At 49.3% G+C, this 25,502-nt stretch overlaps 2 protein-coding genes across 14 annotated transcripts; both read left to right on the top strand.

The window, feature by feature from the left end:
• Positions 1-1,189: 1,189 nt before the first annotated feature.
• On the top strand, positions 1,190-12,948 carry LOC102156332 (apolipoprotein L2-like). Of its 13 annotated transcripts, none has more exons than XM_038550693.1 (8): positions 1,190-1,306; positions 3,267-3,332; positions 6,221-6,259; positions 6,435-6,498; positions 6,834-6,876; positions 7,056-7,170; positions 8,108-8,240; positions 11,058-12,948. In XM_038550693.1, exons 6-8 carry the CDS (start codon positions 7,140-7,142, stop codon positions 11,893-11,895), a joined length of 1,002 nt encoding a protein of 333 aa, XP_038406621.1. In that variant the 5' UTR covers positions 1,190-1,306; positions 3,267-3,332; positions 6,221-6,259; positions 6,435-6,498; positions 6,834-6,876; positions 7,056-7,139; the 3' UTR covers positions 11,896-12,948. The 13 variants fall into 13 exon arrangements, with proteins under 13 accessions (XP_038406621.1, XP_038406620.1, XP_038406624.1 ...); XM_038550690.1 differs by lacking the exon at positions 1,190-1,306 and adding an exon at positions 1,801-1,955; XM_038550692.1 differs by lacking the exon at positions 6,221-6,259.
• Positions 12,949-18,618: 5,670 nt separating this feature from the next.
• On the top strand, positions 18,619-24,992 carry LOC119876746 (apolipoprotein L3-like). Its single transcript, XM_038551574.1, has 5 exons — positions 18,619-18,973; positions 19,155-19,268; positions 20,258-20,384; positions 23,580-24,033; positions 24,801-24,992. The coding sequence occupies exons 2-5, from the start codon at positions 19,238-19,240 to the stop codon at positions 24,990-24,992; spliced, it is 804 nt and encodes a 267-aa protein (XP_038407502.1). The 5' UTR covers positions 18,619-18,973; positions 19,155-19,237.
• The last annotated feature ends 510 nt before the right edge of the window (positions 24,993-25,502 follow it).

A 25,502-nucleotide genomic window follows, 5' to 3' on the forward strand; every position in this document is an offset into this window, starting at 1 on the left:
GGAGAGAATCTCCAAGCTGACTCTTCTCTGAAAACAAGGCAGAGGGCGATTGCACGACTCTAAGATCGTGACCTGAGTCGAAACCAAGAGTTATTTGGCCACTTAACCTGCTGAGCCACCCAGAAACCCCACCATTTTAACCAATTTTAAGTGTCCGGTTCAGTGCATTAGGCATATTCACACTGTTCTGTGACCATCACCACTGTCCACTTACAGAACTTTTTTGATCTTCCCAAACTGAAACTCCATCCCCACTCAACATTAGGCCCCTGTCCCCTGGTCACCCCCCGGCAACCACTGCTGTGCTGTCTTTAGGAGTTTAATTACTTTAGGGTGCTAGGTACCTCATATGAGTAGAATCATCCAGTATTTGTTCTTTGGTGACTGGCTTTTTCCCTCCGATTTTTTTATGGTGGTAAAATATGCACACCACCGCATTCCCGTCGTAGCCATTGTTCAGCATACACGTCAGTAGTGTTCTTTTTAAATTTTTATTTATTTATTCATGAGACGCAGAGAGAGGGAGAGACACAGGCAGAGGGAGAAGCAGGCTCCCTGCGAGGAGCCCGATGAGGGACTCGATCCCAGAACGCCGGGGTACACCCTGAGCCAAAGGCAGACGCTCAACCACTGAACCCCCAGGCGCCCAACACTTCAGTAACATTAAATACTTTCACAATGTTTTGTGGCCAGAACCACCATCATTGTTATTCTTTGGCTTTGGGGATTTTAAGTATAAAATTACTTTTAGTAATGTCCACAGCCACCATGGTGCTCGAATTCATGACCCTGAGACCAAGAGTGGCCAGCTCCATGGACTGAGCTGGCCAGGTGCCTCCCTTTTTTGTAACGGAGCATAACCGTGATTTAGGTTTTCGTTGCTGTTGGATCCCCTTGAAAGAGAGCCATCTCCATAAACACTGTGCTAGGGAAGGAGCCGAGCTGCCCACCTCCCACCCACCCATGATGCTGCTTTGTTTTAGACGTAGTGGCTAAGGGACGCCTGCGTGACTCTGCTGTTGGGCATCTGCCTTCCCAGTGGGAAGGAGGCCTCGCTGGCTGTTTCTGTTTCCTAGAAACACTAGCTTTCCTGGAAGAGAGAAAGAGAAAGAGAAAGAGATCTTACATCAAGTGGAAATAGGTGGAGAGAAAACAGCCTTTTTTTTTTTTTTTTTTTTTTTTGAGAAAACAGCCTTACCCTCATTTCCTCTCCCACAAGGTCTGCACCCGAGCAAACAGCACTCGGCCACCAAGGATGGGCCTGCTGGGGTGTCCCTGACATCAGGGACAAGTCTAGAGACACCAGGTTAGATCCGCGGTGGTGGCGCGAAGACCGGGACCTGGTGGCCGAGCCGGGGAGCTAAGCCCTCCCCCAGGGCCCATGGGAGCAGAGTAAGGGACCGTGGACTTTGCCAGGCCGGTGCGGAGGGCTTCTCAGAGGCGGTGATGCTAGATTTGGGCTTTGATGTATGAGCCCGATTGTTCCGGGTGGCAGAAGCAGGTGCTCCTGCAGCGGGATCTGGGTACCGGGTGCCTAGGAGCCACGTGGGTGTGGCCTTTTGTGGCTGTGAAGTGGTAGGTGCGCAGGGAGCATCCGGCAAGTTGGGGCAGGAAGGAGAATAAGGCGGGCGTGGGGGGACGTGGGGTGGGAGGACAGGGAGGAGGGGGCTGGGCAGGAACCCACAGGGTGGAGGGGGACGCTTGTGGGGTGGGGGGTGGGGGTGTCAGGGGCGCGGTTGCTCCTGTGGCGGCCGGGGACTGCCCAGGGAGGACGGGCTCCGGATGAGCCTGGGTGTCATTGGTTCACCACGAGCAGTGGGGGTTTCCGTTTCCCATCGGGGCCCTGCTCTCTTTGGGCCCAGCCGTGTGGTTCCCACAAGACGCCCAGCGGCGACTGGGTCCCCACGGCTGAGACCAGCTGGACGTGGTGGGCCGAGTGTGATGAAGAGCCCTTGGTAAGCTGGGGGGCTGGGGCCCGGCCCGGCGGCTCCCCCTCCAAGCCACTCTATAAGGAAAGGATCCTTGTGACCTGGAGCTCCAGCCCAGGCTCTAAGCTAAGCAGGGACATATCCCGGATTGGAACCCGGGTTCGCTCATCTGATAGCTTCCCCCCTCCCCCTGAGCCCCCAAACAGTAGAGAGGGAGGGGACAGTGCTCAGCCCGGGTTCCAGAGGGTTCCAGACGGCCCTCGAGGCCGAGAGGGCAGGGCCAGGTCCGGAGGCTCATGTCTTTGGGGAATTGGGAGGAAGCAGAGGAGGTGGAGGAGGGGAGGGGAGTCAGAGCCTCTGGAGCGTCCCCAGGGCGCTGCTGCCAGGCTGACCAGCAAAGGAGTTCTGTGGGGTGCAAAGGCTCGGGTGGGTTGTCTTGAGGTACCAGGATTTGGGGTCCTTGTGTCGCCCACATTGTCTCTGAAGGCCTGCAGGGAACCTGAGGGGGAGTGACTGCCCACAGTGGGGTGACCGTGACCTGGGGACAGAGCAGGGGGGTGGCCGGGCTTTGCTCCCCCCACCCCCCCGACTGGGCCCTCTCTACCGTGTTCTGTGGGGCAGGAAGAGAGGAGAGGCCTGTGTGTCCCCATCAGAAAGAGGGGGGCGGGGCCTGGTTGGCTCAGATCATGATCCTAGGGTCCTTGCATGGAGCCCCACATCCTCCCTGCTCAGAGGGGAGCCTGCTTCTCCCTCTCCCTCTGTCACTAGCCCTGCTGCTTGCTCGCTGTCCTCTCTCTCAAATCATAAATAACTTCTTAAAAAAAAAAAAAAAGAGCCAGAGGGGCACCTGTGTGGCTCAGTGGTTGAGTGTCTGCCTTTGGCTCAGGTCATGATCCCGGGGGCCTGGGAAGGAGCCCCTCATCTTCTCCCTCTGCCTCTGTCTCTGCCTCTCTGTGTCACGCATGAATAAATACTAAAAGTGAAAGAGAGAAAAAGAAAGAAAGAAAGAAAGAAAGAAAGAAAGAAAGAAAGAAAGAAAGAAAGAAAGATAAAGAAAGAAAGAAAGAAAAGAAAGAAAGAAAGAAAGAAAGAAAGAAAGAAAGAAAGAAAGAAAGAAAGAAAGAAAGAAAGAAAGAAAGAAAGAAAGAAAGAAAGAAGGTGGAGGCGGGTGTTAAGGGTCTGTGGTCGCAGCAGAGGCCGGTGGACTTCGTAATCTGAAAACGCCGAAGTGTAGACCTGTGGGCACCACTCTAAGGGTGTGAGCTTAGATCTGTGTGTCTCCGCCGGCAGAGACAAACCTAGAGGCCTTTGGATGGTTAAAGTCACTTTCCTCCTCAGACCCCTGCATCGGAAGCCCTGGTGTTCCCGTGCGCCCGCCCGCCCTCGGAGACTGTGTGACCCTGGGTGAGTCCCTTCCCTGGAGATTCTTTGTTCACGTCCCTTCAAAACTTGGCTTCAGTCTCTTCACGCTGATTCATAGGATCTGTCGTGTTTGGGGCCCGCTCAGCTCTTCTGCTCTCAGATCCTGGCTAGTACCTCCTGGCCTCTCACTGTGCTGACTGTGTTCATGGTGCCCTTTGCAATTTTCAATTTTTAACAGGTCAGATCACTGAAACTTTCCCTTTATTGCATCCGGGATTTCCATCTTGACTAGGAACGATTCCCCAACTTGACATTATTTTTTTCTTTTAATATTTCTTCCAGGACATTTGTAGCGTTTTCTCTCTAGCTTATATTCAGGGGAACCCGGAGGGTCAGTCAGTGGGGGAAACCGGCAGGGGAGGAGGAGGTCGGGCTCCTGGGCCTCTCAGCGCAGAGAGGGGGGCTCCAAACCCTGACCTGGTGAGGGAGGTGGGGGACGGAATCCCGGGGCGGAAGGAGCGGCCTAAGCCAAGGCCTGGAGGCTGAGGTGTGATCAGAAGCAAGGCCGGGGCAGGTCGAGCCTGCGACTCTTGATCTCAGGGTGGTGAGTTCAAGCTCCCCGTTGGGCTTGCAGCCTCCTTAAAATAAAAATTAAAAAGAAAAATAGAAGCCGGAAGGAGGGGTGCGTGGGGTGCCTGGACGGAGGCGACGTGCAGGTGGGGAGCAGAGAGGAACACAGGGGTGCGCGGGTGGGGGCCCGGGGCCAGGCCAAGGGGTGTGAGGCTGATTCCGGCTCCTCTTCCCCTTCCTGCCCCGGAGCAGGGGCCGCAGCCACTTGCAGGGCGATGCTGTGTGAGGATCTCGGTCCTGCTGCCTTGGAGCTTAGACAGAGCCGGTGGGGCCGGGGGGGCCCCTGTCCTGTCCGGGCCGTGCAGTCGGGTTCCCTCCTCCTCCTCCTGACGGCCTTGCCGGGAACTGAGCTTTCCGCAGGCTGGCCGAGGACCCCGGGTACTAAGCAAGCAGGAGGGAGCACGGTCCGGCCTCCAAGGCCAGCTGAGGCCCAGGCCGAGGGCAGGGCCAGGCCGAGAATAGCAGAAGACGGGACGGATGGACCTCTGGCAAACGTCTGGTGTCACCCCGGGTTCTCCTCCTTCTTCTCTTGGTCCTTGGGCTTCGTGGTGTCATTTGGCTGCCTTGCCTCTCCCCCCTCTCCAGGGTCAAGGGACCCCCCCTAAGCTGAGGTCCCCTTGCATCTTGTTGGCCGAGGCTGGGCCGGACAGCCAGCCCTTGCTGCAAAGATGACCAGTAAACTCGTCCCTGATGTCCAGGCCCAGAGACGAGCGGCAGCAGGTGGAGGGGGTGGTCAGTGGCCTTGGAGGAGCGTGGAGGTGTGTGGGACCTGGTGGGCAGGACGCAGCAAGGCCAGGAGAACCAATGCGTTGTGAAGGCCAGAGCTGAGAGCAAAGAGCTGGCCGTGCATGGGTGGCAGGACGCGAGCAGAGCCACAGTGGCTTGGAGACAGAGAGAGGGACCTGCTGGGAGCCGTGTGCCCCCCTCGCTGGACCTGCCCTGATCACCCGACAGCTGTGTTTCTGCTTTGCTCCTGTCCTGACACAGGGTCCACCCACGGCCTTCTGGTCAGTGCCCCTCAGCCTGAAGCCACCAGGGCCACTCCTGGAGAGTACAGATTCCCTCTCTACTCACGGACTTGTTTTTACCCATATGCCCACCCACCTTCCCAGTGAAACACAGGCGCTTTTAATTTTTTGCTTTTTCTTTACGTGGTTCATCAAGATCTTTAAGTGATATTCTTACACTGGAAACAGAATAGGTGCAAGAGTCGGCTCCGGGAGACAGGAAGTCTGGATTTGAGTCCCGGCTCTGGCACTAGCCGGCTGCTTGGCTAAATTATTTAACCTTTCAGAGCTTCGGTTCCTTTTCTTACAGAGTCATGGTGAGAACTAGTATGTGAGTTAATTCACACAGAGCATTTAGAACAGTGCCTGGCGCAATGCAGGTAGTCCTCAACCACTAGAGCTAATCTCTTTCCCTTGATTTTTAAAATGTGATTTTTAAATTGTGATATTTAAAAGTTCTTTCTTACCAGGACAGAGAAGAGTTTCACTTATTTTTATACTTTCTTTTACACACTTTTCCACCTTCTCCTAATAATATAGCCCTAATATTATATCCTCTATTAGAAACCTTTCTAGTAAAAAAAAAAAAAAAAAAAAAAAAAAAAGGAAAGAAAAACAAAGAAAAAAAGAGAAACCTTTCTAGTGGTCGCAATTTATTTACACCTTTGTTTCTTTTTCCTTTTTTTCTTATGTCTTTATTTCTTAGCCTCTCAATTGCACTCAAGATTTTTGGACTCCGCACTCTGTGAAATGAGGATGTTAATCCTTCTCCTCTCCTCATGCTTCACCTCTCAGCTTCTGCTATTGTACTTTAGGTGCATGTTGATTGGCAACGAGGGCATTTAGTTCTCTTATTTAATAGTCTCTTGTGTTCTTAAAGTGAAAGAGCAAACAAGATTGTTTACATCTTTGTGTTGTTTTCAGTATTGTTTACTGTAGAGGTAACTTGTGAAATACAGTTGCACATGCTTCCTTGCACAGCTTTAGTTTTTCCTAATTTTCTAGTTGCCTTTGTTTTTGCACCTTGCCGTGTTGCGTTCAACATTTCCTCAATTTCTTTACAACTGTGCATTATGTGAGGTATTAGGTCAAGTCCCCTTTCCCCACAGAACTATTCACTTCTTATTCCATCCTGGGCTGGTTGTTCTCTAGGCTTGCTGCATGCCCCGCTGTATTCCTTGGATTCCTTTCTCCCTATGTTCTGTTTCCTGTTTCCTGGATCCCTCACATCTTTCGGTCTTGGTTAGTACCGTCAACTTCCCCCATAAGCACACAAACTTTTTGTTCCTGCAGCTCTTCCTCAAGTGATTTTCTAAGAAAAGACCTCAAAAGGTAACTTGTCATTCCCCCTTTAGTTCCATTTATTTTTTCACATTTTCATTTCACTTTCTGGAAATTTTCCTTAGCCTTTGCAACCTTTCCTTAGACTTCTTTAGTTTGTTGGTCACTTTTTAATACCCAAGATCTCTTTTTTGGTCCCATTAATTTTTTTTTTCCCGCTTTTCAGTGCATCCTGCTCTCATTTTATGAAGAAAACACCTTTCTGATCTCCCTGAGGACACTGATTCAAGGTTTAAAAAATTATTTTTATTTTATTTTATTTATTTATTTATTTATTTATGAAATTATATTGAAATTACAAAATTCTTTTGATGTCATTTTTTTAAAATTTTACTTAGTCCAGCTTATTTTTGGTTGTTGCTGTTGTTGAAGTAAGGAGCCCTGCCTGTCCTAGATAGTGGATCAATATTAGCTATTATCAATTAGGAAACACACATGTTCTTGACCTCAAGGAATTTCCAGAACATGTCTTCCCATCTTTTCTTCTGTGTTTGGTTTTATTGTTTCCGTAGCTTTTCAGATGGCAGTCTCCTTGTCTGATTATCTTCTCCTTGTGCCCCAACAGGAGGACAGGACTCTGACTTGGCTTGGGAGTGAGTTGGAGTGAGGTGAGGAACCTTCCTTAAGTAGCAGCCAGCCAAGGCCAGTGGAGAAACACATGGGATTAAGTCCATTTTGGCATTTGTGGCCATCCCAGAGGGAACCACCAGAGGCCTGGACCCTGGCTGCTCCCTGTTGCCACAGCTGGCTCACATTTGACCCCACCATTTCTTCTCTCTTCCCCAAGGCTGAATCTCTTCTGCAATACTTCCTTCCAGCTGAGACACAGACACAACTGTAGGGAAACTCCTCAGATCCCACTGCTGGCACCATGACCTCGGAAGGCCGTGAACTCTCTCCAGGTAGTCACCTTCCACTTTCTGGATGATGCTTGGTATTGCGGGGATGCCTCCAGCTGAGTTAACCTACAGAGGAGTCAGTCCCTTGAGTGTGTCATCGAGCCCCCAAGAGGGGTCAAGGGGAGTCCCCACCACAGGGTCGCAGGAACCCTTCCCTCCTGCCTTCTCAGGGTCTTGGCTGAGATGATCACTTTCTCTCCCTCCCCCTGCTGTCCTTCCAATGACCCAGAAGTAAGGCAAGGACAGCCCAAAGACATGGGTGACAGCAGAAAGAGAAAGAGGGGGTCCTGAGGTAGGGTGCAAGGGGAGGTAGACCAGCAACCTTGGAGGCCTCTCCTGCCCTCTTGCCCTGGTCAAGCCTCCGGCATGGCTCAGGATGACTGGGGGCTTTGCAACAGAGGCCATTCCCTCCAGCTCTCACCCTGCTGCCAGCCTGACTGCTCTGTGAGGGTCAGTGGGACACCGACCAGACCCCCAGTCGGGTCTTTGCCACAACCCACCTGTGTGACCTGGGTGCCTTACTTAACCTTATCTATAAATGTGGATGTTTCTGAGGATCAAATATACTGTGTTTATGTGGTTTGGGCCAGTACCTGCTACACTGGATGTCCTCCCTAAGTATTGTTACTCTCCTCTTGACCTGGAACCTGTTACTTACCTCCTCTCTCCCAGCATTCCCCACCCTGACGGCTATATTAGGGCACTTGCCCTGTGTCCCAACTAAGCATCTGCTTATCAGTATTGAAAGCAGAGCAGGAACTGATTCTTTGATCTCAGTACCCCTGCCTAGGCCAGTTCTCAGCTCTTCCCTCCTTTATCCATAAATACATAGCTTTAAAGCTGTGGTTTCCCTCCAGCTACGCCCTGGTTTTCTCTCTCTCTTAGTGTAACAGGAAAAAGAAAAAAACTAAACAACCCTTCATTCTTTCTTTCCATCTAGAGAACGAAAGTTTTCTTGAGGATGCTATTGCGTATTTCCAGAACACCGTGAGCCCAGAAGTACTGCATCACCTATTGAACGACCATGAAGCCTGGGAGAGATTTGTGGCTGTGGCTGTTGCCTCATTGCCCAGGTAACACCTCAGGGATGCCCCACAATGGTCACCCCGATCTCTGATTGGCAGCATCCTGGGGTGGAGGTTGAGTATGTTCCCTCTCAACAATCCATAAGGAATATGTCTTCCATGATATTCACTGGCAGTGAATGGCCTCGGATTGAGAAGGGAAACCTGTAGAGGGCAGGTTATGTGACCTTGGAGCTTAACATAAAGTAGAACTATCTCTGCCTTGGTCTCTTCAACTGTTCAATTTTATCCTGAAGAAACTAAGATAATGCATGTAAATTACTTAGCATAGTGACTGACACATAGTAGGTACTCAATGTTAACTTTTCAGAGGATTACTGGGAGAAGTCAGGGGCCATGGGTCTTCTTCCATGAGATGAGGGCTTAACAGGACTTCCTCTGGGACAATTCAGAAGAATACTGACACATCAGTCTGTGGAGAAACTGGAATTGGACTGAACTGGGTTGGATCCTGATTCTATCTTTGCCCAGTCCTGGGGGTCTCTGGGTCTGTATGGCTTGGAGTTTCAGATTTGCCATTGATTCAATGGAAGCTGGAATTGAATCTGGTAAGATTGTGGTAAAGGTCTCAGTGTGAATTGCAAGGTCAAAGGTGAGGATCCAAAGGCAGTCATCCCGTCCAAAAGCCCAGGAGGCTTGGATCAGTTCCTGCTGGTGGTCAGGATGGACAAGGGGTTCTAGGTTGGAGGACCAGGTAGGATTGGGCAGCAGGGCGGGGCCTGGGTGAAGCTCTAGGGCACGAAACTTGAGGAGGCCCTGGACCTAGCAGAGGTGTTGTGAGAGGGAGAGGGGACCTTTTTCCTCTTGCTTCTTTGATCTCCTCCCGCCAGGCATCCGCGGCTATAGGAAGGTGTTTCCTCTATGCCTTGCCTGGGAGTTTGGGAGTATTGACTACCAGTTGGAAGCTCTTGTCATCTACATAGAGCAGAGCCAGGCCAGTGGGAGGTAGTGTGGCTATGTGACAGCTTCCAGCTCCAGAGGGGCATTTGCCAATTCTGTCCTCATTGAGGGATTCTGAGACTCAGAAGTGCCCACCAAAGAGGAAAGTACTTCCTCCACCAGCTTGCTCAAAGGCAGGTCTTTTCTGGCTTAGTGCTTCAGATAGAAGGTTCTCAAGATCTCTTTGTCAAGTTGCACATGGTCTTGGTGGACATGCATGCGAAGCTGTCACCAGCTAAGGTGTGAATTAAGTTGGTGACACCTATGAGGTCGGGTGTGCTGGGTGCTGGGTCGAGGGTCAGTGATGTGCGCTGCAGAGACTGAGGGAACCAGGGAGCAGGTGTGCTGCCTCTCAGTCAGTTGGGGCAGTGGCTGGGCCCCAGCAGAGGACATCATGCTTGGGATGAGAGCAGGTGCCAAGCAAAATGATCATTAAGATCCCTTCTTGCTCTGAGGGTTTTTTTTTTTTTTTCTTTAATTCCAAGTTCCACAGTGAGCTACACTGTAAAGTCTGAGAGCACTCTCCCTACAATTGCCCTTACTTTTGGCATCAACTGGTAATTGTGGCAGTGGGGTTCCCCAAACCACCGGAGATTGGATGAGTCTCTGGAAGCACTTGTAGAGCTCACTGAGAGCTGTCACTCTCGGTAATGCTGTGTCACAGGGCAGGATACAGGTTACCTTCAGCCAAGGAAAGAGACACTTGGGGCAGAGGCCTGGAGGGTTTCCAGTGCAAAGCTTCAATTGTCCTCAGGATGCATTACTGTCCTGTATTCAGTGTGTAACAATGGCATGTGGAGCATTGCCCAGCAGGGAAGCTCTCGGTGTGAAAGTAAACAATTATCGTGACACTTATTAAAATGGTAAAGAAGACTTAATTCATGTTGTAGGTGTCCAGAGAGTGTTTGTCATAGGACAGTGAGATCTGGCTTAACTGGGACTACAGCAAGATAGTTAGGGATTTAGTCAAGGAGCAGGATGGGGCCTGGGGATGAATAATCACTAAGAGGAGATATGAAGGTGGGGGGATTCTTACTAACCTGATCCAACATGGTTCTTGCAAAGACTGGGCACTCCAGGCTGTTAAGGACAGAGCACAGAAGACCAACGGCAAGGCCTAGTCAGGCAGAGGGCTCAGAAGAGCCTGAGTAATGTTTGTTCATGGAGAGAGTCTTTTTCAACCTGAGGCTCAGGGTATAGACTTTTATTGGGGGTCAGTCCCATGCTCCCTGCATGGCCACCTGGTGATCTCCAGCTCCACTTAGAGGTCACACTAACGCTTTTAGTTTCTAGTTCTTCCATAGATCAGAACTGACAGCACATGACCCAACGCCTTCATCATACATCGTCTTGTCAGGCTGTCCAGTAGCCTGAGGCCCAGGCATCATCATTCTAGCAGCCTTGACATCCTAGGTAGGGCCTAGAGCTCACCTCCAGTGCCAAAGGCAAAGGGCAGGCCTCTGTGGGTAAGGTTAATCCTTCAGTACACATGAAGAGCCTCCCAACAAAAGTTTTTCTGCTCCCACCCCACTTCCCTGTGTTCATCTACTGAGTTCCCAGTCTACAAACACTGTGGCACTGACCAGCTGACCTGACCTTGACTCTAGAGGCATCTTCCTCAAATACCCACCAAGTAAGAGCATCTTCAGATGACACGGACTTATTTTTCCCCGACCTGACTGTGTCTTACGGAACATGAGCAATGGGAAGAATGTTTTTAACACTGCAGAAACAGTTCATTCCATTTGTAAAATTCTTTTCCGTTCGATTTCTAGTAAACATTTTCTGTGGTTTACGTAGGATAGATCAAATCAAGCCCATTTGACAGATCAGTCTTTCTTACTCACTAGACCTTCGCTGTTTCAGGGAGGAGGCTGACATACTACGTGAAGGTTTGAATGACCTGACAGGACACATGGATATGGAAGACGAAGACCTGGCTAGGGAGACTTTTTTGAATGTGTTTCCCCAGTTGAAAGTGGAGCTTGAGAAACGCATAAGAAAGCTCCGTAGGCTTGCAGATGAGGTTGACAAGGTCCACAAGCGCTGCACCATCTCCAACATGGTAGCGAGTTCCACCGGTGCTGCGTCTGGCCTCCTGGGCGTCCTTGGTCTGGGTCTGGCACCTGTAACAGCAGGGTTCAGTCTGACACTCTTGACAACTGGATCGATGCTGGGAGTTGCAGCTACTGTGACTCACATGTCCACCAGCCTTGTGGAATACTCAAACACATCGTCTGCAAGAGCTGAAGCCAGTGACCTGGTGTCTGGTATTGATCAAGGGGACAGAGTTGGATTGGATCTGCAGAACACCATACTCAAAATTCTTTCTTTAGGATCTGTCATTAGAAATCTGAAAAAAATTGCAAAGAATAATAGTGCCAAGAAGGTAGCCACAGTCCAACCTCACCTGGTAGACAAGGCCAGGCGCCTCATGACAGGTAGGAGTGTCTCAGTTCGAAGTGGCAATCTGGTGCAGAAAGCTTTTGGAGGTACTGCTCTGGCAATGTCCAAAGGAATCCGGTATCTGGGCATGGCTAGCTCAGGTGTGTTCCTTCTGATGGATGTGGCCAGCCTTGTAAAAGAGTCAAGGCACTTGCATGAGGGGGCAAGGGCAGAGTTAGCTGAAGTGCTGAGGCAGCAGGCCCAGGAGCTGGAGAGAAAGTTGGAATTGCTCACACGGCTCTATGAGAGTCTCATGTAGGGCCGACTCCATGACCTCCGAGCAGGGACAGAGCAGGGGCGAGAGTGGGACAAAGACGTAGAGGGACTTTATTAGAAGGGGAGGGGGGCAAAATAACATTTGGGGGGGGCGTTCCAGAGTTTAGCATTAGGTTAGTTGGGCCCAGTGACGGCGGGGTTTATTCAGTTTTTTTGGGGGGGGGTCCCAGGGAGGAAGGGACATGGGGCTGGAATGAGGAGACAGGGATGGAGAGAGTGAGGAGAATGGACCAAAGAGGACACGGGGGACGTGGGGAAAGAGGGGCACGCAGGAACAAGCAGCGAGGCCAGGAATACTCAAGCAAGAATGGTTGGAATATGCGAGAAGTGCTCCTCTGCCCACCCTCCCCGTGGTGACGCACTGGCAGGAGTGGACTCTTTCCTACAAATCCAAAACCGTGATGAGATTCTACTCCCCCTGGTCAGAATGGCCTGAACAAATCAGGGCACAACAGATGCTGACAAGGATGTAGAGAATGGGAAAACCTCTGATGCTGCTGGTGGCAATGCAAGCTGGGGCAGCTGCACTGGAAAACAATGTGGAGGTTCCTCAAAAAGTTAAAAATAGAGCTACCTTATGACCCAGTAATTACAGTGCTAGGTATTAATCCAGATGATACAAACATAGTGATTCAAAGGGCATGTGCACCCCGATATTTATTTATTTTATTTTTCAAAGATGTTACTTATTGGAGAGAGGCCATGGGAAGGGTGGGGAGGAGCTGAGAGAGGGGGCCAAGCGGACTCCTCCATGAGCAGGAAACCCAGCTCAGGGCTCAATCCCAGGACCCTGAGATTATGACCTGAGCTGAAGGCAGATGTTTAACTGACTGAGACACCCAGGCTTCCACCCCAATATTCATAGCAGCAATGTCCACAATAGTCCAACACTGAAAAGAGGCCAGAGGTCTATCAACAGATGAGTGGATAAAGATGTGTAGATACACACAATGGAATACTACTCAGCCATCAAAAAAGAATGAAATCTTACCATTTGCAATAACATGGATGGAACTAGAGGGTATTGTGCTAAGTGAAATAAGTTAATCAGAGAAAGACAAATACCACATGATTTCACTCATAAGTAGAATTTAAGATAGAAAACAGGTGAACATAGGGAAAGGGAAAGAAAAATAAAATAAGAGGAAAACAAGGAGGGAGACAAACCATAAGAGACCCTTAACTCTGGGAAACAAACTGAGAGTCTCTGGAGGGGAGGTGGGGGGTGGGGGGGTAACTGAGTAATAGGCATTAAGGAGGGCACGTGATGGAATGAGCACTGGGTATTATATGCCACTGATGAGTCATGAAACTCTACCCCTGAGACGAATAATGTACTATATGCTAACTAAATTGAATTTAAATAAAAAATTATATATATAAAAAAGAATGGACTCTTTCCTGCCTCAATTCACCTTTGTCTTCCAGTCGACTGACCATTAGATGACGACTTCCTCATGATGGTGGCGGTGGGGACGATGGCAGAAGGGTGGGGGAACATTTGGCAAGTTGCTGGTGCTTTGGGGGGCCAGGTGCACTGAGAGACCAATGAAATTCTAAAGGTGGTGTTGGAACCGTGGTGATCTGGAAAAAAAAAAAAAGCATGGGTCGGGGGGGGGGGGGTTAGAAAAGAGAGAGCAGATGTCAGCAGCGGGTCAAGGAACCTTGTGGTAGATTGAGGTCAACTTGGGGCCAAGGTCAACCGTGTCTCATCCTGAAGGAGGTTCATATAAAGGATTTTTAGGACGAATACAGGTATGCGATATCTTTAAGATCATAAAACTGAATGGGTAAGAATTTCCAGAACTAACTAAAAAGCTGCATTCGAATTAAACAAGAACTAGTAACATGGGACTAAATGAACTAAGTAGAAGAGTGTGGTTTTGTGACTTCTGTTTGAAACACTGCTGGTTCTCTCATGTCTGTGCTTCCAGAATAAGGAAAGTCTTAAGTAAGATACCTATGACTTACAGAAATTTGATAAAGCATTCACTTATGAACAAATTGAAGCGTTTAACTTTTCTGTCGACCTAAACCCTCTGATAATCAAAAGGTCTCAGTGAGTATTCTTTCTTCCATGACAATCACAGTAATTTGCATAAGTTCAATAAGAATCTGTTCTCTCTGTAATAGGAGAGCATTGGAAACATTGGTTATTTTACCAAGGCTTTAATTGGAATGTCATATTTGAGAGAGACGTGCATAAAGCCACAAAGCCCCTTGGAACAGTTGGCCTGATACCTGTTACAGAGTTCCCAGCAGCCTCACCAGGTGAGTAAAGAATGTCGTCATCTCCTGGCAGGTACAAGAACCTCAGGATAACTGGGGACCTGATGAAGAGCAATCTGCCCACATCTACAGGTATTGCAGGCATGCTGGAGGCGAGTGCTTGACTTGGCTTCTGCCTGGAGAGGCTACTAAAAGTTCAAGCTAGAGATTCCTTATAAAATGTTCCAGAAAAACAGGTTTAAGGGTCTATACGATCAATGGTTGTTCTTGCTGAGCTTATGCAAATAATGATTCCAAGTTTGTTAAAACTGGACTTGTTTTTCAAATAAATGAGTCGTGATTTGGCTATCTCTAGAAATTAGGGTTATTTCAGAGAGAAAAATGATGTTTCGATAACCCACCTTTGTGGATGTTAAATTCTACTTCTAAATGTCTTTTAATGTTGTTTGCCTAAGCCCGACAACTTGAGGTAAACTTCAGAGAAATTGCCACAGAAGCTCATAGAGACAATCTTCATGCTTTTTATTCCGTGGGAATAACAGGACCCCATGGGTATATGATCATTTAAACAACTGGAAAATAGGATTGGGTCCCCAACGACTGTATAACTCAACTAGCACCTTGACCAATTTTGTGTGGCTGGGATGACAAAATCCCTCCCTAAAAGCCAGAGCATACCCAAACTGTGGGGCTAAGTGTGGGTTTGTGGAGATAACGGATGACCCCGCTTTGTGATTGGATTGGATGATGCACTTGGGGATGCCCATATCCCTTGAGACCAGCCTTCTCCCATTTGCCTTTGATTCCTTATATTAGTATCTTGTTAAAGTTGGATCTCACATAAAAGAGGGCTTCTTGATGGTATTACCCCTTAATCACGTTTATCCTAGAACCACCTCTGTTGATGTATAATTGCAAACAAAGATTTTAGCCAAGCATACAACAGGTCTCCTGGTACAAGGAGCCTCAAAGGTCACTATGGGACAGTCCCTGAGTGGAATGACTTCACATTGGTTCCAGAGTGTCATAGAGACCAAAGGCTACCAATAGATGATGAGAGGCCAACTTCTTGAATACCAGGCTGTGCTTATAGTCATACCTGAAATAGCACTTGACACGTGTCAAACGTATGCTAAACCAGCTACCTTATGCCTGGCCTGACTATCATAGTTCCAGAGAGCACAACTATTCAGAAGTTAGTGACCTTGTGTATTTTAGTCAACCAGAGTTTAAAGATTCCCCAAAGATTCTCCAACAGACAACAGTCGGTTTTCTGGTGGCAATAGTTTTGTGGAAAATGGAGTGAGAATAGCTGGGTATGTTATAGTGCTCACTCATGCTTTGTAATTGCCAAAGTCTTAAAAATTAATAACTGTACTGACTCCAAATATGCTTTCCTAGTCCTACATGCTCACGGAGCCGTTTGGAAGAAAAGGGGATTATTATCAAGCCATTATCCCCAAACAAATAAGGACTTGAAATTATTACTCTTCTTAAGGCTACTCCTACCTAAGGAAGTACCTGTAATTCACCTCAAAGGATATCCAAAGGAATGAGATTCTAAAGGGAACAATTCACCATGCAGCCAAGCAGACAGCACAAAATAAACAACATTAAGTCTTTTACCACTCTTACCTCTAATAAAGTCTGTAAGTCCAGGCTATTCAGACAAGGAAATGCCACAAGACTGAGTTGGTAATAATAAAGAAAAATCATTATACCCAAATATAACCAAGGAAGGTAATACAGGGTTTATACCAGGCTACTGATTTGGGTTAAAAAAAAAAAGACCTTGGAGGCAACAAAAAAACTAAGAGAAATTGTCCCTGGATCTGGACTCCCTTGGTCCTTACAAAGTGACAGCAGACCTCTTTTATTACTTCAATTCAAAAGGTGGCCCTCCAAGCCTGAATCGCCCTTGATATCTTGACTGCAGTTAAGGGAGGCCCAGAATTAGATGATTGTCTCCTAATGGGACCCAATGTCCTTGTGGCCCTAACTTGTGTCCATGGCTTTCCCCATGGCTGGATAGGCCACTGTACTCAGGGTTTTGCCTGGATGCACAGATGCATTATTAAAACCATTACCAAGCCAGTCGACCTTCCAAATTTAAGACAATGGTGGACACATTCTGTGTCTCATTGGTATAACCACCTCGCATCCAACTTTGTTGCCTCTTTGGGACTGGACAGTGGCGTATGGCACACAGAAGCTCTTAGTAAGTTCACGGTCAAAGCCCTAAGTGATACTCAAAAGAGCATTTCTCCACTAAATACTGGGGTAACACAAATGCATAAAGCAGTTTTACAAAATAGAGCAGCACTACATGTTTAACTGGGTGCTCTGTGCTATCATAAAAACAAAACGCTCTGGGTATGTTCCAGATTACCACATATCTGGGTTTCTAAGCAACGTGTATACTCAAATTGGTGCTTTAAAGGATTCTTCTTTCCTTTATTTTTTTTTTAATTTTTATTTATGATAGTCAGAGAGAGAGAGAGAGAGAGAGAGAGAGGCAGAGACACAGGCAGAGGGAGAAGCAGGCTCCATGCCCTGGGAGCCCGACGTGGGATTCGATCCCGGGTCTCCAGGATCGCGCCCTGGGCCAAAGGCAGGCGCTAAACCGCTGCGCCACCCAGGGATCCCTCTTCTTTCCTTTAACGATTGGTTAAACACATAGACTAGAGAAGGACTTTTGTCAACTATCAGAGGAGTCTTCTTTGGCCTTCTCTTTCTTTGTGTTATACTAATCATGTTTTGCTGTTTTCTCCCACGTCTCTCCACGTGGTGCCGAGACACCTTCGCTGCCATAATTTCAAGCCAACGGGTGATCCTTTCCACTCAGAAAGATCCACACATGTGGATTCACACATGGATTCAGCTGCCTCTGTCTTCTGTAACCCCAGTATCTATAAGAGCCCCAACTGAGCACGGTCGACCCATAGGTGGGGCCATGTCTGTGCCTCTTCTTTTTTTTTTTTTAATTTTTTATTTATTTATGATAGTCACACACACAAAGAGAGAGAGAGAGAGAGAGAGAGGCAGAGACACAGGCAGAAGGAGAAGCAGGCTCCGTGCACCGGGAGCCTGACTTGGGATTCGATCCTGGCTCTCCAGGATCGCGCCCTGGGCCAAAGGCAGGCGCTAAACCGCTGCGCCACCCAGGGATCCCATCTGTGCTTCTTCTAATCAGAGGAGGAAGTTAGGGAAGATGACCCTTCCACTCTCAGCAACATTAAAGATTTAAGGGTCACAAGTGTTCAGGGGGGAATGATGTGGGAATAAAGGCAGCAGAGGAATTATGAAATATGCTTACGCCCTACAGACCACTGACAAGTCCTTGAAACAGGCAGAGTGACCTTCCTCTAGGGACACAACTACCTCAATATTGACAGTTTGCTAAGGGCAAAAGGCAATCCTAGCCTGATCCCCAGAATCCTGTGAGTCTACTTTAACATACAAAAATTTCTTTAGAAATTTGCTTTATCTCTACCCTCAAGATACTCATTGGCAATCATCCCCCAAGCATATAACCCACCGATATACATCTGAAGGTCTCATGACTAAGGGTTTATTAGACAGTAAAAAATGACCTTCTCCCAACAGTCACTAGCCCCGTCAAGGTCCTAGAAATCTTGGTTCCCGGATTCCTTAGAGATTCACACTCTCCCTAACCCCCTCTCAACTTGAAAGTCTATAAGGGGCCATTCCTCATGACCTTGGGGCAGGTCTTCCTGCCCACGGGGCCTGTCCCTGTTCTTTAATAAAACCACCTTTTTGCACCAAAGACATCTGATGAATTCTTTCTTGAACATGGCCCTGAACCCTAATGTCTTTTACTACATCACCTCACGCCGGACCCTCTGTTCTCACATCATGGGGCAGGAAGAGAAGAGGTCGGACTGAGTGTCCCCATCAGAAGGAAGAGAAGGGCCAGGGTAAGAAAGGCTGAGTCATCATAGCGAGGCGGTCTGGGCTTCATAGTCTAAAAACACCAAACTGTAGACTCATGGGGATGACGATAAGGGTGTGAGCTTAGATCTCTGTGTTTACGCGTTTGGATGTAACAGCAGAGAAAAACCTAGAAGCCTTTGGATGGTTAAAGTCACATTTCTAGCCAAACACCTGCATCAGAAGGCCTGGTCTTTGCGTCTGCCCTGCCCACCCCCGGAGGCTGTGTGACCCTGGGTGAGTCCCTTCCCTGGAGATTCTTTGTTCACGTCTCTTAAAATCTTGGTTTCAGTCTTTTCAATTTGATTCATAGGATCTGTCATGTTTGGTGCCTGCTCAGCTTTTGTCTCTTCTTAGAGCACATCAGAGTTCAGGGAGGAGAACACACAAGAGAAGGACTGCAGTCAGGAGAGCACACATTCAAGGGGAGCCCAGAGAGTCAGTCGGGGGGTGCAGGGAAGCCGGCAGGGGAGGAGGAGTTTGGGCCGGGGACCTCTAAGCACAGGTAAACTTTGACCAGGTGAGGAAGGGGGGGAAGGCATCCTGGCAGGGGAAGGAGCAGGTGATGGTTTCTTCCACTTTAAAGTGGGAGCCACAAGAGCACCCACCTTATGGAGTGCATGTGGCTATTCAGTGAGGGATCACATAAGGAGCCCCGCCTGTCCTAGATAGTGGATCAATATTAGCTATTATCAGTTAGGAAACACACATGTTCTTGACCTCAAGGAATTTCCAGAACATGTCTTCCATCTTTTCTTCTGTGTTTGGTTTTATTGCTTCCGTAGCTTCTCAGATGGCAGTCTCCTTGTCTGATTATCTTCTCCTTGTGCCCCAACAGGAGGACAGGACTCTGACTTGGCTTGGGAGTGAGTTGGAGTGAGGTGAGGAACCTTCCTTAAGTAGCAGCCAGCCAAGGCCAGTGGAGAAACACATGGGATTAAGTCCATTTTGGCATTTGTGGCCATCCCAGAGGGAACCACCAGAGGCCTGGACCCTGGCTGCTCCCTGTTGCCACAGCTGGCTCTCACATTTGACCCCACCATTTCTTCTCTCTTCCCCAAGGCTGAATCTCTTCTGCAATACTTCCTTCCAGCTGAGACACAGACACAACTGTAGGGAAACCCTCAGATCCCACTGCTGGCACCATGACCTCGGAAGGCCGTGAACTCTCTCCAGGTAGTCACCTTCCACTTTCTGGATGATGCTTGGTATTGCGGGGATGCCTCCAGCTGAGTTAACCTACAGAGGAGTCAGTCCCTTGAGAGTGTCATTGAGCCCCCAAGAGGGGTCAAGGGGAGTCCCCACCACAAGGTCTGTAGGGACACTTCCCTCCTGCCTTCTCAGAGTCATGACCTAGATGCCCATTTTCTCCCTCCCCTTGCTATCCTTCAAATGACTCAGAAGTGAGGCCAGGATAGCACACAGGATGCGGAGGAGTGTGTGTGTGGGGGGGACAACAGAGAAGAAAGGAGGGAGAATGAATGGGTCCTGAAGCAGGGTGGGAGGGGAGATAGACTGGCAACCTTGGAGGCCTCTCCTGCCCTCTTGCCCTGGTCAAGCCTCCGGCATGGCTCAGGATGACTGGGGGCTTTGCAACAGAGGCCATTCCCTCCAGCTCTCACCCTGCTGCCAGCCTGACTGCTCTGTGAGGGTCAGTGGGACACCGACCAGGCCCCCAGTCGGGTCTTTGCCACAACCCACCTGTGTGACCTGGGTGCCTTACTTAACCTTATCTATAAATGTGGATGTTTCCTTATGTTGTTATGAGGATCAAATATACTGTGTTTATGTGGTTTGAGCCAGTACCTGCTACACTGGATGTCCTCCCTAAGTATTGTTACTCTCCTCTTGACCTGGAACCTGTTACTTACCTCCTCTCTCCCAGCATTCCCCACCCCGATGGCTATATTAGGGCACTTGCCCTGTGTCCCTACCATAAGCACCTGTTTATCTGATATGAAAGTGGAGCAGGAACTGATTCTATTGATCTCAATACCTCTCCCTATGCCAGCTCTCTCTTATCCCTCTTCCGCCAATCAGTTCATAAATACTCAGATTTAACACTGTGGGTTCCTCCAGCTAAGTCCAAGTTTCCTGTCTCCCTTAGTGAAACAGGAAAAAGAAAAAAACTATACGACCTTTCATTTTTTTTTCTATCCATCTAGAGAACAAAAGTTTTATTGAGGATGCTATTGAGTATTTCCAGGACACGGTGAATCGAGAGGTACTGCACTTCCTGCTGATCAACCATGAAACCTGGGAGAAATTTGTGGCTGAGACCTCATTGTCCAGGTAACCCCCTCCCCCCCCGGGAATGTCCCAGGATGGACACCCCAATCTCTGCACAGCAGTATCCTGGGGTTGGGGTTGAGTATGTTCCTCTCAACATTCCATAGGGAAACGTCTTCAATGACATTGGCTGAGGGCAGGTTGTACGACCTTGGGCCTTAACCTAAAGCAGACCTAGCTCTTCCTTGATCTCCTCATCTGTTCAATTTTATCACAAGGAAACTAATATACTGCAGGTAAAATGCTGAACATAGTGACTGATGCATAGTAGGTGCTCAATTGATGTTAACTTTTTAGAAGATTGCTGGGAAAAGACAGGGCCATGGGTCTTCTTCCTGGAGATGAGGGCTAAGCAGGAATTGCTCTGGGACACGCCAGAAACACTGACAGATCAGTCTGTGCCCTGTGGATTCAGACTAGAGCCTTTCCCCACCCCCACCCCCACCCCCCAGTCAAAGGATTTAATGAACATACCAGATCCTGCTGGCCCACAAGATGGAGAGGCTTGGGTTGAATTGGACTGAGATGGGTTGGATCCTGACTCTATCTCTGCCCAGTCCTAGTGGGTTCTCTGGGTCTGTATGTCTTGGAGTCTCAGATTTATTATTTGTTTAATGGAAGCTCGAATTGAATCTGATAAGATTGTGGTAAAGGTCTCAGTGTGAATTGCAAGGTCAAAGTTGAGGATCCGGGCAGCCTGGGTGGCTCAACGGTTTAGCGCTGCCTTCAGCCCAGGGTGTGATCCTGGAGTCCCAGGATCAAGTCCCACATCCGGCTCCCTGCATGGAGCCTGCTTCTCCCTCTGCCTGTGTCTCTGCCTGCCTCTCTCTCTCTTTCTTTCTCTCTCTTTCTCTCTCTCTCTCAAATAAATAAATAAATAAATAAATAAATAAATAAATAAATAAATAAAATCTTAAAAAAAAAAAAACCAAAGTTGAGGATCCAAGAGATGTCATCCCATCTGATGGCCCAGGAGGCTTGGACCAGGGCAGAGCTGGCTGTCAGGATGGACAAGGGGTGTCTAGGTTGGAGGACCAGGTAGGGTTGGGCAGCAGGGCTAGGACTGGGTGAAGCTCTAGAGGACAAAACTCGAGGAGGCCTTGGACCAAACAGAGCTTTTGTGAGAGGGAGAAGGGACATTTCTCTTCTCTCTTCTTTGATCTCCTCCCCCCAGGCATCTGATGCCATAAGAAGGTGTTTCCTCTATGCCTTGCCTGGGAGTTGGGAGTATTGATTACCATTTGGAAGTGTCTTGTCCTCTACATAGAGCAGAGTCAGGCCAGTGGGAGTCAGTGTGGCTATGTGACAACTTCCAGCACCTAAGGGGCATTTGCCAATTCTGTCCTCATTGAGGACACCAAAGTGCCCACCAAAGAGGAAACTCAGAAGTACCCACCAAAGAAGAAAGTACTTCCTCCACCAGCTTGCCCAAAGGTAGGTCTTTTCTGGCTTAGTGCTTCAGATAGAAGGTTCTCAAGCTCTCTTGTATCTTTAAGAGATTTTGTCAAGTTGCACATGGTCTTGGTGGGCATGCATGCGAATCTGTCACCAGCTGGGGTGTGAATTAGGTTGGTGACACCTGTGAGGTCGGGGGGTGCTGGGTCAGAGGTCTGTGATGTGAGCTGGAGAGTCTGAGGGGAACCAGGGTAGCGGGTGTGCTGCCTCTCAGTCAGTTGGGGCAGTGGCTGGGCCCCAGCAGAGGACATCATGCTTTTCAGAGACAGCAAGTGCACAACAAAATGATCATTAAGGTCCCATCTTGCTCTGAGCGTTTGTTGGTTTTCTCTCGTGAATTCCAAGTGCCCACAGTGAGCTACACTGTAAATTCTGAGAGATTTCCCTAACATTGCTCTTACTTTGAAACCAACTGGTAACTGGGGAGTGGGGTTCCCCACCACCTGAGATTGAATGCTTCTTTGGGAGCACTCGTAGAACTCACTGAGAGCTGTTACTCTCGGTAATGCTGTGTCAAAGGGCAGGGTATGGGTTATCATCAACCGAAGAAAGAGACACTTGGGGCAGTGTCCAGGAGGGTGTCAATGCAAAGCTTTAATTGTCTGCAGGAAGCATTACTGTCCAGTATTCAGTGTGTGACAATAGCCCATGAAGCATTGCCCACCAGCGAAGCTCAAGGTATGAAAGTAAACCATATCATGACACTTATTAATATGATAAAGAAGACTTAATTCAGTTGCAGGCATTGAGAATGTAGTAAGGGAGAGAGATCGGCTCGCCTTGGAATACAGTGAAGACACCTAGGGATTTATAGCCAAGGAAAAGTTCAGGGGCAGGGGATGAACAATCACTAAGAGAAGACATGAAGGTAGAGGATTCTTTCTAACCTGATCCAACAGGGTTGTTGCTAAAACTGGGCACTACAGGTTGTCAAGGACAGAGCACAGAAGACTAAGGTCAAAGCCTAGTTAAGAAGAGGGCTCAGAAGAGCCCAAATAATGTTTGGTCAGGGAAAGAGTCTTTTTCATCCTGAGCCTCAGTATACAGAGTTTTATGGGGCTCAAACCCATGCTGCCTGCATGGCTGACCTGTGGTCTCCAGCTCCTGCTGGAGGTCTCACTAATATCTTTATCTTCTAGTTCTTCCATAGGTCATGACCCTGCACATGACCCAAAAGCCCCCATCATACATTTTCTTGTCAGGCTGTCCAGCAGCTTGAGGCCCAGGCCAAGCAAGACAGTCCTATCATCACTCTAGAACCCTTGACACCCTAGGTGCGGCCTAGAGCTCACCTCCCAGTGCCAAAGGCAAAGGGCTGGGTCTGAGAGTAAGGCTAATCCTTCAGCACATACGAAGATTTTCCCAGCAAAGGTTTTTCTGCTCCCACCCCACTTCCCTATGTTCATCTACAGAGTTCCCAGTCTACAAACACTGACACTAGCTGTGCTGACCTTTCCTTGATGAGGAGCTATCTTCCTCAAATACCCAACACTCAAGAGCATTAACATGACATGGACACCTTTTCTCCCTATTGACTGTGTACTATGGAACACTGCTCATGTTGAATGCATTTAAGAAGTTGCATTAAAAAAAAAAAGTTGCATTCAAGAAAAATTCTTTACCTTTGTAAAATTCTATCCCATTTGATTTCTAATGAAAGTTCTGTGGTTTATGTAGGACAGATGGAATCAAGCCCCTTTGACAGATCAGCTTTTCTTCATCACCTGACTTTTGCTGTTACAGGGAAGACGCCGATGCGCTACGTGAAGGTCTGAATGACCTGGAAGGAGACATGGATATTGAAGATGAAGGCCAGGCTAGGGAGAAGTTTTTGAATGTGTTTCCCCAGGTGAAAGTGGAGCTTGAGGGGTACATAAAAAGGCTCCGTGAGTGTGCAGATGAGGTTGACCAGGTCCACGAGGGCTGCACCATCACCAATATAGTAGCCAGCTCCACTGGTGCTGCGACTGGCCCTCTGGGCATTCATGGTCTGGGTCTGGTACCCGTCATAGGGGGTCTCAGTCCGGAAACCTTGGTAGCTGGAGTGGGGCTGGGAGCAGCATCTGATGCTACCCAGGTGACCACCAGCATCGTGGAAGGCTCACATGAGTCGCCTGCAACTGCCGAGACAACTCTTGATAAAGAGGAGGTAGTTGCAAAGGTTCTGCATGAAAACTGGTCCAGTATTTCTTCCTTAGCTCTTTTTTTTTTTTTTTTTTTTTTCTTCCTTAGCTCTTGATAGCATGAAAGTCCTGGCTCGCGCTGCAAGAGATATTCGTAACCTCAGGCTAGGCCGCTTCACCTGTCAACCGGTAGTCGCGGCCGCAGGCTTCCTGACAGCAAGCACAGCCTTAGGTCTAGGTTGGGCACAGGTGAAGAGAGTTGTTAGAGGCTCTCTTCGGGCAATAGCCAGAGGAGCCCGGGTCGTAGGTACGGCCAGCCTTGGTCTCTTCATTTTGATGGAAGCGGTCAGCCTTGTGTTCAAGTCAGGGAATTTGCATGAGGAAGCAAAGACATGGTCAGCTGAAAGTATGAGGGAGGAGGCCCAGGAGCTGAATAGAAAGTTGGAATTGCTCAAAGAGATCTATGAGAGTCTGAAGTAGGGCCGGACTCCATGACTCCGAGCAGAGAGGGAGCAGGGGTGTGTGTGGGACAATGATGTGGAGGCTCTTTATTAGAGGGGAAAGGGGGTAAAATAAAGTTTGGGGGTGGGGTGTTAAGGAGCTTAGCATTTAGCTAGTTGGGCCCAGTGAGGGTGGGGTTACTGCAGTGGCAGGGGTCCCGGGGAGGAAGGGACATGGGACTGGAATGAGGAGAGAGGGACAGAGAGAGAGGGGAATGGACCAAAGAGGACACGGGGGATGTGGGGAAAGAGGGGCGCGCAGGAACACGCAGCGAGGCCCGAATACTCAAGCGAGAATGGTTGGAATCTGCGAGAAGTGCTCCTCTGCCCACCCTCCCCAGGAACGGACTCTTTCCCGCCTCAGTCGACTGACCTTCGTTAGGCGGCGACCTCCTCACGATGGTGGTGGTGGGGACGATGGTGGCGGTGGGGACAATGGTGGCAGTGGGGACGATGCTGGCGGTGGGGACGATGGCAGAAGGGCGGGGAACGTTTGGCGAGTTGCCGGGGCTCTTCGGGGCCGGGTGCTCTGAGACACCAATGAAGTTCCAATGAAATTCTCAAGGTGGTGTTTGGAGCCCTGGTGATTTGGGGGGGGGGGAAGAAAGAAAGAGAAGAGCGCGGGGTAGGGGGTGGACAGAAAAGGGAGAGCAGGTGCCAGCAGATGTCCAGGAACCTTGTGGTAGGTGGAGGTCAACCAGCTTGGGGCTGAGACCCCTCGTGTCTGAGCCTCAGCCTCCCCGCTGGGGGTGGGGGCCGAGTACCGGGGACCCGGCGGCCTCCCCGCCTCGACCTCCCCAGACTGCTTGGGGACAGGACCATGCACCTGCGCTCGCCTGGGCTCTGGAGGCCTGACTTCCCCTCCCCGGGGCTTGTGTCCTGGGATCTGGGGAGCATGTCCTCCCTGGCTCATCCTGCTTGCTCACTGGGCTCCCCCCGCCCCCATCTGGTTATTTTCCCAAGACCCCGGCACCCTGCTGGCCCCAGTGGGACACCCGGGGAAGCTTGCACCCGGCTGGCGTCGGGTTGAGCACAGGCGTGTC

Source organism: Canis lupus, chromosome 10 (assembly GCF_011100685.1).
Source record: "Canis lupus familiaris isolate Mischka breed German Shepherd chromosome 10, alternate assembly UU_Cfam_GSD_1.0, whole genome shotgun sequence".
NCBI classification, from domain to species: Eukaryota; Metazoa; Chordata; class Mammalia; order Carnivora; family Canidae; genus Canis; species Canis lupus.